We start from the raw sequence: 13,302 nt of genomic DNA on the forward strand, positions 1-13,302 counted from the left end.
ATCTCAGCATAGTTCGCTGAAGTGGCTACGATAGACTGTTTTATATATTTCTAAGATATGGTAGTATCCCACATGTGAATACATTGCATGTTTGATACTAAGATTTATGTGGATTAAATAAATACCTAGCATCAACATAATCAATAAGATCGAGACTGCTATCTTTAGAATAAAATAATATCACGTGTTTGATCCCATTTTGATGTTTTCTAGTAGGAGCAGAACTATACCTTGCTAACAAATTAACCAAAAAGGCTATAACAGGCCTTGTAGTATTTGCAAGATACATGAGTGCACCAATTGCACTAAGATATGGTACTTCATAACCAATCCAAATTAGTATATTTCTCATTTCATCAAATAATCTATTACTTTTAAAACTCTCCAAGAATTCCAATAATTTTCAAGCTATAAGCTTATACAATATAAGGATTATAAATATGTTTTCCTGAAACTTTTATATGCTTTAAACATTTTAAATCCTTAGAAAGTTTTCATATAAATTTTGTCAAGTGACAATATTCAATATTTCATGTGTGACATCTTTAAGTGTCTGGACTGCAAATCAAATAAGTTTTATGCTTACCAAGAGGAATCCTTTCACGCCACTTGATAAATATTTCTACGTCAACATGCTTAAATAAACGTAGAATTCAGATCCTCATAATCGTTTATAATATTACGCCAATACTATATCAAAGATATCATTAATGACATATCATTTTGTATCGGTTCACAATGTGACATAACATTTTGAAATCTCATCACTTCATTATTTTTAGGAACCCAAACATCTCATAAGGTTTCATGAAGTGTTATGCCGTAGGCTCTTCGAGAGAACATTGTTTTTTTATTATGATTATTTACTCCTTATCCTTTTCAAGGATTAATTCATTTAGAACCGATTGATCTACCACGCTTCACACATGCATAGATTTTGTCCTTTAGGGACACAAAATAGGAGCACTTGCAGCTTAAATATGAGATGCTTTCGGCATTTAACTTGAATTATCTTTTGAATGAGGATATGATAATAATTCCTAATATATTTTATGGCTACTTATAATCTCCCCCTTATGTTACAAAACCTAATGTAAATCCTCCATCTTCTTTGAGGAATCCATCTTTATGCATTATGGTATATTCATTAATCGTATACCGCACAACAAAACTATTAGATGGACAACGTGTGGTTCTTGACTCAGAACCAACTTTGAGGGGGAATTAATCATAATTTATTGGTTTGATGCATACAAGTACTTTTGTATATAATATTTCATATTTCAAACCAATACATGAAGCTTTGTTCTCATTAGCAATGGTTCAGCTATTTATCGAAGGTATTCAATGCCAAATCGCTATTATCAAGATGAATTGTCTTGATTACACAATCTAAAAGTTATGCTCTTAACTCAATTTTATTGAGCAAACAACTTTATGAATGTCAAACTGCAGGTTGACAATAAACATGCAAGTGATCATCTTATATCAATGCATCTTAATAGATCACATGACTAGTGAATGGGTCCATATTCACCTTTTATATTTTTTCATATTTTGAGAGATTAAATCCCTACATTAGTTGGTTCAACAACTTATCATGAGATCAAGCAAAATTAAAAGTTCATGAAGAATTTTCTAGTTCTTCAATATATGTTTAATACTCACTATGCACATCTTTGGGATGTCGCAATCGTTCATATCAATTTATGAACTTTTATACTAGTAAACTTCAAGTTTACCATGACATGTACTTTTTTCTTTAGTGAATTTCAAATTTACTATTACATGCAATAAATTCTGATTTACTACTTCAAAAGTAGATTTCAAAATTATTCAGCCTCTTTCGGAGGTGAGTTGTGATACCATCACAATTAAGTGCACGTTTGCATTAATAAGCTTGACTAAATATTATCACGTTCACCTTAGGGAATGGATATGCACTTATAACAATCAAAATTCTTATTCCTCAAGAATGAAATATAATCGTGTCGTAAGTGTATCAAATTATGATAGGTTAGAACCTCTTTCAAGATCGAGGCATGTAAGCATGTGAAGATATTATTATTGTCCCTTTTTCACATTTATGTTTATTCATTCAATAACTTATCTTCTTTCAGACAAGTTACGCACTGCTATCACATTCACTTCAGGAATGGAGCATATTCAATGGGACATGTTTCATGACTTTTCATGAAATACACATTATTTTTCCTTAGCCATCATTATATCAAAAATATGGTGCATTGAGATTCAAACTCATTGTCTTATCCATGTAAAGGCTTCTTAGGCTATAAATCAATGGGACTTGAGCCCAATATCTTATCATTAAACAATGACATCAAAGTTCAAAAGAAGTCACCCTTGATTCTTAATTTGGTGAAATAAACAAATTCAATTCGTTATTTTGAGGCACTGCCTCATTGGATCTGGTAGATAAATTAACCTTTATCTTGATTCAACATTACCAAGTAAACTTATTTGTACGCTTAGATAGAATATGATTATAAGTGAGTAAAATTAAACTAAATTGATATTCAATCTATAAGATATATGCAACAGTAACATATTATCATGTTCTTAGTTGCATTATTATTCGATCAACGCCATGGGTTTGTACACTGCAACTCAACATGGAAGGTAGATACATAAATACTTATAGAGTTTACAAATATATCTGTCCTGCAAAATGAGATCGAATTTACAAAATTGTTTAGAATAAGTTTTACAAAATTAATAATATATAAATAGTATTAATTCAATAACAATAGCGATCGGCAATATGTAGGACATTTTTCAATTTTTTCGTACTCAAAATAGGACACATAAGCAGCAATTAAACATGTATATGTGCAGTGCAACTGGCACATGGACCAAAGACAATTGATAACAAAATCAACTTATCTTACTAACCTTGGATAAGGTTTCTGCAAACATCCTTAAGGGACAAAAAATTGGAGCACAATAATTATACATACCTTTTCGTCAATGATAGGTTCATCTATATAGTTAGGCGTGATGAATATTAGAGCCTCATGCTGATAATATGTTATGAAAAATAAAGTAGAAAAGCACAAGAGTAGAGAGAAAAGAGAGAGTAATTATTATTTCTCTTGAGCGATTCTCTTGAGATGAGAGATTGAGAATACAATGAACAAACCCCTCTATTTATAGGGTAAAATACTCCTAGTTTCTCTCTAAAAGATAAATACTTCATAACCTAATAGATATCAAATAGATCTTCTCTATTTTCTTGATAGACATTCACTATAATGTAAATACATTTATATCATGTAGAAAGTTGTTTACCACCACCAGGCCACCACAGCTTTTGCGGGTAAGGTCTTTATTTATTTATTATTTATTACAAGGTGGTTTGTTGGAAAAAGTATATAGCCCGAGATCAAAAGTACTTCTTCTAGTTATATGAAAAAAAATATTTAAGGAAATAAATTAAAGATTATGTTTTATTATTATCTATATTTATATCTATAATTTATAATATATTAAAAGCGTGAAGACCCTTATAAAAGTAAATCAAATTTTTTTTTCCCTTAATTAAAGTATTCTGTAATAGACAAAATCATCTTTTTACCTTTCTTCTTCAATTATTATTTAATAAATATATGAATAATTAATGTTGGTATTTTTTTCTCCTTGTATCTTTATCTATAATATATTAAAATTGTGAATGGCCTTAGAAATATCGTTTGAACTTTTTACCCTTCATTAAAAGTCTTTGCTTTAGACAAAATCGTCTTTTCACTATTTTTCCTAATATGTAAGAATTAAAAATTAATTAAATATATTTATGATAAAACCTTTCCTCATTAGAAGTCAGAATTAATGACAACTAATATTATTTTCATTAGATTAAGAACTCTAAATCAACTAAATTTGATTTTAAGAAGATTTAGAAGTCTATAAATCTACATCTACATCTACAATCTATTAAATCCATTAACCACTTGAAATTTTGGGTGGTAAAATATATATGTGCATACAATAAAATGCATGTTTTGAACTTTTTGCACTTTATTAAAAACCTTCGTAATAGATAAAACCATCTAATTTTAAATAATTAAAAATTACACGTGCGAGACACTTGAGGCTAAACTAGTATGTAAAAAAGGAGTCTCAAAATTTATGGTAACAGAAAAAAGGAAAACATTTATAAGCTTTTTCCTTTTTGTATATGTGAAAAAGAGTCCTAAAATCTATACAACAACAACAACAAGCCCAGTGTATTCCCATACAGTGGGATCTGGGGAGGATAAAATGTATGCAGTCCATACCGTTGTCCCCGAAGAAGTAGAGAGGCTGATTTCGACAGGCCCCCAGCTTAACAGGAGATGACAACGAGGAGATAACCCGATTGAAGAAGTTGTTGGCACAGGAATTCGAGAACAAAGATCTTGAAAAACTGCAATACTTCTTGGGAATTGAGGTTGCTAGATCAAAAAGAGAAATTTTTATTTCTCAAAGAAAGTATAATCTTGACCTAAGTTACTCAGACTCTTCACTTTCGGTGCCGCACCCGTGTCGACACGACATGGGTGTGGGTGTGGGATCTGTACCCGATCTGGTCAACTAATTTTGGGTACTTTGACCAAAATCGACTGGGAAAGTCCTAACAGATTAAGAAATTCTGTAATCAAAACAAAAAGCTAAGGTGAAATTAAAGAAAATGGAATACCTTGTATATAGAATAGAAAAAATCTATGAGAATAGAAAAAAAGAAAACCATAAATAGGATTTTTCTTTCCCAAATTAGTATTGATATGTCTTTTAGTTAACTAGTTTAACCGCTCGTGCATCACACGCGTAACGTTTGATTATTTAAAATTAAATCATTTTATCTCTTGCAGAGATTTTTAATAAAGTGTAAAAGTAAAAAATCTTTCACACTTTAATATAATAATGTAAACATAAACATATATACATATATATTTTACCACCAGAAGTTTCAAGTGGTTGATGGATCATCACTTTTGCATTTGCCATATAGCAAGTCTTTTCCTTATTGCTACAGCTTAAGAGAGACGTATCAATTTGAATCATATTTTTATTATGATTATTTTTCTTTTTATATATTTAAAATCTTTTCTTATTTTAAATTCAAATATTTATAAAATCATTGATTACATTCTTATTGCATACTTAAAACTTTTAAAAAGCTGGTATTTATCAAAATTTTCTTATTCTAACGCTTTTATATTTATTTCTTGATTTTTTAAATCTCCTTAAAATCAAATTTAGTTGATTTAGAATTCTTAAATTAATGAAAAAAATATTAATTGTCATTAATTTTGATGACTTCTAATAAGGAAATGTTTTACCATAAATATATTTAATTAATTGTCAACTCTTAAAATAGGGAAATAGTGAAATTCTGATGACTTTTAATAAGGAAAGATTTTATCATAAATATATTTAAATAACTAGATAATAAAGAGCCCGTTTACGGGCCCAATATTATGATTTTAAATATATTTATATCTATTTAATTAATTTTCTTAAAAATAATAATTAATATTATTGAATAAACAGAATAAGAAATGTAAGTAGAAATCACACTATATAATAATATATAACTTCTTATTTTTATAAAATCAAATAACAACTTACAACTTATTTAAAATTTCATAATTAACATTAAAATATCATATTCTCTAATGCTTATTTTTAACATCGGGTCAAACACAAGAGAATAAACAACTAATTATGTTTTTCTTTTTCTACTTTATTCAAAAATTATACAAGATAATAGATTAAAATTATAAATATCTATTTATTAACATTTTGTATAGAATCATACAAAGCAGTAAAGGATACTAATCCATACATAAATTGATTTTAAATATATTTAAATTCATTTTATGGGTGTTTAACAAACGAAAATAAGAACCTACTGGATGAAAATTTTAATGAATCAAAATATTAAAGGATTACCTTTATGTCTTGTCTTATATACGTTAATAATAAGAGATCAATTTAATATAGTAAGTAAGAATTTTTTTTAAGCGATTTGTCTACCTAATGAGGAAATTGAATACCTCAAATAAAGAGAATTAAACGAATTAACAAAAGTTAACATGATATATATTGTAGTAATTTAACATGAGCTACTTAATATAATATTTTAAATAGATTATTTAAGATAATTTTAATAGGTGCTTAGTAAATAATTATGTTTTCATAAGTTAACATGACATATATTGTAGCAATTTAACATGAGCTAGTTAATATTACATTTTAAATAAATTATTTAAAATAATTTTAATAGGTGCTTAGTAAATAATTATATTTTCATAAATTATATGTAGTGTAAATCTTTGTAATGATATGTATCATGTGAAGTTTTGGAATTACTTATTGTGTTTGATAGATAAATACTTATTCAATATTTATGAGAATTTTTTATTATCTTACTATAATATAGCAATAGTTACTTTATGTAATTAAATGTGCGGCCAAAATTAATTTCACTTTTTTTTAATCTTTTATGAAACATATGTAAGTATTTGCACATACTCTTATAAACTATATCTCTCTTATTTCAATTTATAATATTTTGATTAGACATTGAATTTAAGATGAAAAAACGTCGCAATATTTCAAATTATCTTTCAAATAAATAAATCTTAAATAGAAGAGTATACCTTTGTGGACTTTTGATAAATAAATGAAATTCAACATGACTAAAATACTGATAATGTTATAAAATACCAACCAAATAAAAATATCAATTTTTTTTAGAACTAATTAAAAATAAAAATATATTATTTGAATGGAGATATAAAATGTATTACAATAGACATTCCAATATAATGCATTTAATTTTTTTACTACATATTAAAATAGACTCAAAAATATTTTAAAAATTATGAAAAAATCGTTATACCCTTAGTTATATTTTCATGTTTTATCTTAAACATAAATTAACTATCAATAATTTTAGGCAAAAATAATATAAAAAAAGAATAATGAATGTTACACTCAAAAGTAACTTGTTTGTTCCGTAGATTTAGTTAAGAGGAAAGAAAGCTCGTTTGGACATCACGATTGAAAAAAATGTTTAAATGGTAAAAATTTCAAATATGATTTCTTTTTAAATATAATGAAAATTATACGAAAATATTTTAAAAATTATGAAAAAATTGTTATACCCTTAGTTATATTTTCATGTTTTCTCTTAAACATAAATTAACTATCAATAATTTTAGGCAAAAATAATATAAAAAAAGAATAACGAATGTTGCACTCAAAAGTAACTTGTTTGTTCCATGGATTTAGTTAAGAGGAAAGGAAGCTCGTTTGGACACCACGATTGAAAAAAATGTTTAAATGGAAAAAACTTCAAATATGATTTCTTTTTAAATTTAATTTTATTCTATCATTTGATTTAAGTATATTATTTAAGTTTACATTTAATAAAAAGATTATCACATAAATTCTCATATATCATTATAAAGTCTGAACAAAACTAACTACTTAAATTATTTTTTAAGGTTTAATAAATTATATTTAAAATTATTTTAGATATCATGAAAAAGTTTAACTTAAAATTATTTTTGAATGTTGTGAACTATGGATATATGAATGTCTTGTAAATGGTTGTTACTCTCTCAATTTAAAAAATAAAGACCTATTTTCCATTTTAATTTGTTTTAAAATGAATTTTTTTTGACAATACTTTACTTTTGACTTTCCACGTGTTGTATTTAGAACCTCAAGATAAAGGGCAATTTGATATATTTGACATAATTATTCATATGTTAATTTTCATAATGAAACAATCTATAGTGTTAAATCAATGACATAATTATTCATATGTTAATTTTTTCAATAAAACATATATAGTCTTAAATTATAGAATATGAGTACAACAACAACAACAACAACAAACCCAGTATATTCCCACATAGTGAGGTCTAGGGAGGGTAGAGTGTACACAGTCCATACCACTATCTCTAAAGAAGTAGAGAGGCTGTTTCCGATAGACCCCCGACTCAAGATAAAAGGCAGTATACAAAAGTATCAAAAGCATAGAACACGATAAAATAACATAGGTACGACATCCACAAAAAATTTGTACATTGCCAAACAAAGAACACCAAAGTCCACCTAAATACTGCCTATGACTCATCCACACCCTTATCCTTCTATCCTAATGTTTTTTCTCCATATCTTCCTATCTAGGGTCATGTCCTCAGTCAGCTGTAACTGCTCTATGTCACGTTTAATCACTTCTCTCCAGCATTTCTTCGGCCTACCCCTACCCCGTTTGAAACCTCCGAAGTCCAACCTCTCACACCTATGAACTGGGGCATCCGTGCCTCTCCTCATCACATGACCAAACCATCTCAACCTTACTTCTCGCATTTTATCCTCCACTCACACCACTCCCACCTTCTCCCAAATAATTTCATTCCTAACCCTGTCAGCCCTTGTGAATCTACACATCCAACGCAACATTCTTATTTTCACCACCTTCAACTTTTGGTTATGAGAATTCTTAACCGGCCAACACTCCGCTCCATACAACATAGTAGTCCAGACTACAACTCTCTAGAATTTGCCTTTTAGCTTGGGGGGCACCTTCCTATCGCATAAAATTCCTAAAGTAGCCTCCATTTCATCCAACCTGCCCCAATACGGTGACAGACATCCTCATTTATCTCTCTATTTTCCTGAATCGTAAACCCAAGATACTTAAAACTATCTCTCTTGCAAACTGCCTGAGAATCCAACTTCACTACCACCTACTCATCTTTCCTCGAGTCACTAAACTTGCACTTCAAGTACTCCGTCTTGGTCCTACTCAACTTGAAACCTTTAGACTCCAGGGTTTGTCTCTAAACCTATAGCTTATCATTAACCTCTTGTCGCGACTCATCAATCAGAACTGTATCATCCACAAAAAGCATACACCAAGGAACCTCGCCTTGTATATTTTGCATCAACACATCCATCACCAAAGCGAATAAAAACGAACTAAGATTTGATCCCTGGTGCAACTCTGTCAAGATCGAAAAATGCTCATAATCTCCTTCCACTATCCTTACTCGAGTCTTTGCTCCCTCATACATGTCTTTAATCGCTCTGATGTATGCCACCGGGACCCTCCTCGCCTCCAAGCATCTCCAAAGAACCTCCCTAGGGACCTTATCATACCCCTTTTCCAAGCCAATAAACACCATATGAAGATCCCTCTTCCTCTCTCTATACTGCTCTACCAGTCTCGGTACAAGGTGAATTGCCTCAGTCGTGGAGTGACCAGGCATAAAACCAAATTGATTTTCCAAAATAGACACAATCTTCCTCAACCTCCGCTCCACCACCCTCTCCCAAATCTTCATTGTGTGACTTAACAACTTGATACCCCGGTAGTTGTAGCAACTCTGAATGTCACCTTGTTCTTATATAAAGGAATCATCGTGCTCAGCAAATAGATTTATTTTTATTCATATGAATATCTCATATGTTAATTTTCACAATGAAACAATCTAAGATAATTTTCACAATGAAAAAATCTAAGATTTTAAGACGGTAAATTCTAAGATAATCTATTAATTGCTGAAAATTACTCTTGAAAATCGAATACCGAAAATAGATATTAAATGAGTTTATGTCATATAAATTGATAGTATAAAGAAATGTTATAGCATTAAGGTTTGTATATTTTATGCTATACTTTTAAAATTACATTTCGATATCTGAAAGTTTTTTTATTTGAAATTGAGTATTTCTTTGTTTTAATTTATTTGTTTGATTTTGATTTGGCACAAAGTTTAAGAAAGTAAAAAATAATTTTCAATATTATTTATTAAATTAATAACATATAGAATGTGTCATTTTAATCTTGTGGTGTTAAACATGACATGTGAAAAGTTATAATTTAATAGTTAAAAAAGGAAAGGCAATTTTTTGAAACAAATTTAAACGAAAAGTAAGATAAATAAATTGAATGTGTGGACTATCATTTAAATATTTATAAATTTTATTAGTATTTAATTTCAATAATTATTTTGTAGAGTAATTAAATATGCAAATAACAACTAATTCTATTTTTTTGTGGATATTTCAATTCAAAAAACCAATTATTAATGAATAGTGACAAAAAATAATTTTTTAAAAGAGTTGGGGAAAGATGTGGGTCCATGTGAGATATTAAATCAATTGGGATGTGATTGATATTTAGGAAAAATAGCTTGGCTTTTTTGTCATAAAAAATTTATAGCCATGCTTTGAAGCCTAAAACATAAGCAAGCAAGGTAGAATTTTTTTTGAAATGACAATTACACCCTTGGTTTCCTTCCAACTCACTCTTCTATTTAGTAGAAAAAAAATTCAACTCTTAAATATTAAAAAAAAATAGTGAAAAGACGATTTTATCTAAAGCAAACACTTTTAATAAAGGGAAAACAGTTCAAACAATATTTCTTAGTCCCTTCACACTTTTAATATATTATAAATACATAGCTTGCTAACCCTTTTTTCCGTGTACAGTTGTATATATGTTCTAGCTTATGTGAATGATTTTTTTTAATATTATAAAAGCATATAGCCAAGCTAAAGGAGAAATTAAATTAGAAAAAAAGTTAAATTATTTCTTCATATACGCTATGGTAGGTTTTCTTCTGCGATTTTCTCTTATTTTGATTTAAGTCATTTTCTTTCAATTATTATTATTATTATTCTATTTTTCTTTATTTCGTTTAGTTAATAATTTTAAATTTTATGTATGAATAATGCATAATCAATATTAAAAATGAATTATGATTTTGATAATTTCTCACGTTTCTCTTTAATTTGGTCCTATTTGCTGAACAAGAGCGTAGCAACTATAGGTGCTCGTCCCTGTGCATAGTGGCAACATGATTAAAGAGAGGGAAGTGTCAATAAACGTAGAACCTATAAAATATGATTACTAATATTCAAGGTAACCCATGTACTCATTTTGTGATATTCTTTTAAGAAAAAATATTATATTTTATTTAAAGTCAATTGTTATTTTTCAATCATTTATTCTTTTTATATATTTCATGTTGATTGGAAGCTTGACGTGAAACACACGTGCAATGCACGTACACTAATCTAGTCTTTATGATATTTTTATATTATTCTCCTAAAAATACATAAGGTAATTAAGAAAATCATTAACATTAAGAAAAGATAAATATGAAAAAAAAGTCTCAATAATTCTCTTGAATTTTAAAATTTTATTTATTTTGAATTATAAAAAACGCTCTCAACAATTTACTTTAATACTCCCTTCATTTAGATTTACTTGCCTCTATTTTCTATTTTTTAATTTGATTTTTATTTTTCACTTTTCATTTTTGACAAATCAAGAAAAGATAATTTTTTGTCAATATTTTATTCTTAGGATTAATTATTTATTTTTTAATACTTATTATTAAATATCAATTAATATGGGTGGTAAACAAAATTGCTATATTAATTATTATTTTCTTAATAGATATATCAAATCAAAATATGACAAGTAAATCTCAACAAAAGGACCATAATGAAGTATAAATTAAAGAAGCATGCTAGCTGCTGGCTTTCTTACAATATTTGTTTCAAGAGTTGTTAAAAATTTATATTCAGTCTTAGTGGAAAATCATGACAACTTCAAACAAAAACATGTGTTGATGAAGTTTGGTGTGGAATCAATAGAACATTTATTAATTTTTCTCTCACTAAAAGACCCCTTGAGACATGACCGGCCAATGAAACCAATCCAGTGCCACAACGATCCTACCACCGCAAAACCACCAGATCCATCACCTCCAAAAAAGGATAACACAATGGATATAGATCCAAAGAAAAAACAAACCTTTAAGGATGTGTTAAGGGATAAATAAATAGTGCTGAACCAGTCCTACAACGGTATCATAAAACCGTCGAACAATGAGATTATCAACAGAGTTGATGCCATCACACTATCAGAAGAGGAAAAAAGCTGAATTTATGTCCCATGGCAATTCTCATTGATTGATAAATAGGTTGAAAGGAAAATCGGCCACCAGTACTTGAGAACAAAACTGATTGAGTTATGGAAGCCTATCAAAAATCTAATCCTAATAGATCCGGGGGAGGACTTTTACATAGCAACGTTTAGGAAAATCAAAAATAAAAACAAAGCCCTACACGAAGGTTCGTGGTTTGTCATCGGCAAGTTTCTTTCAGTAGAGCAATGGGAACTGAATTTTGCCCTACAGAACTCCACCCTAACCCATACTGCTATTTACATCCGATTATGAAACACCTTGATTTCTGAACCTTAGAAAATTTCTAGGAATTGTGGTCTCTGGACCAATACAACTCGAGTGTACGAGCCATATGTTGGGGTACGGATGATGGGCTTTTACATAGAAATGTTTAGGACTTTTACAGTTGTATGATGACCAGTGTTGGTTGGTGGGCTGGATTTTTGTTAATGAAATGGGTACGACTTAGGGGTACGTGTCGTATTGATGATTATAGATCGTTTGGTTCCTTAGCTTAATCTTAGACTTGGTTACTTAGGTTGGATATGAGTATGAGTGGCTCACCATGAGCCGTAAGCCAGGGTACGAGTCATACCAAGGACTCGTATGGTAGACAGTGTCTAAATCTTTCTTGGGTTTAAATCTGCCAGGGATACGGATGAAGGGTACGGATCGTATGCTTGGGATACGACTTGATTGGATGAGTCGTATGCTGGATAGTGTTTTATTTAAAGGTTTAGGCTAGGTTACAAATGGAGGGTACCACTCGTATTGGAAGGGTACGACTCGTGAGGGTTAGTCATACCCCTGTGATCGGATTTTGGTACAACTTAAGTGGGGGTATTCTGGACATTTCCTGACTTATCCTACTAAGGTCCCATGACTTCTAACCTACTTTGAAGGTTATTTACCCTATTATTCCATTCATTAATACTTAGAAACTCTTCTAAACACTCTAAAATTCTCTCAAAATGTTTTGGTCAAGGAAAGCTAGGGTTCCAAATAGAGGATTGACTTGGGGCTTATCTTGGTGATTTATTTCCATCATCATATTAGTTTAAGGCATTTTCTCTTACCTCATTGTTAATTCTATCTAAAGGCATGGTTTTTATTAATGTTTTCATGATTTCATTGATTGCGTGATTTTGGTTTTCAAATATGAATTGGGGGTTTTGATGTTAAATGGTTTCCCATGGTTTTAATTATGTTTTACATACATTAATGATAGTTTTGGATAATTGGATTGCATGAGAATGGTTTAATGGTAATTGGAATTGGTTTTGGTCATATTATGCCCCTAATG

The 13,302-nt window shown here is 29.2% G+C and overlaps 1 protein-coding gene across 1 annotated transcript; it reads right to left on the reverse strand.

Annotated features, from left to right (window-relative positions):
• Window positions 1–8,864: 8,864 nt before the first annotated feature.
• LOC124895917 lies at window positions 8,865–9,203 on the reverse strand. Its single transcript, XM_047406462.1, has one exon. The coding sequence runs from the start codon at window positions 9,201–9,203 to the stop codon at window positions 8,865–8,867; it is 339 nt and encodes a 112-aa protein (XP_047262418.1).
• Window positions 9,204–13,302: the final 4,099 nt, after the last annotated feature.

The sequence above is a fragment of the Capsicum annuum genome, chromosome 2, assembly GCF_002878395.1.
Source record: "Capsicum annuum cultivar UCD-10X-F1 chromosome 2, UCD10Xv1.1, whole genome shotgun sequence".
In the NCBI taxonomy this organism is placed as follows: domain Eukaryota; kingdom Viridiplantae; phylum Streptophyta; class Magnoliopsida; order Solanales; family Solanaceae; genus Capsicum; species Capsicum annuum.

Bases quoted from the DNA above. Each gene is read 5' to 3' on its own strand.
- LOC124895917 (XM_047406462.1), bottom strand. From the start codon at position 9,203: ATGGTGTTTATTGGCTTGGAAAAGGGGTATGATAAGGTCCCTAGGGAG.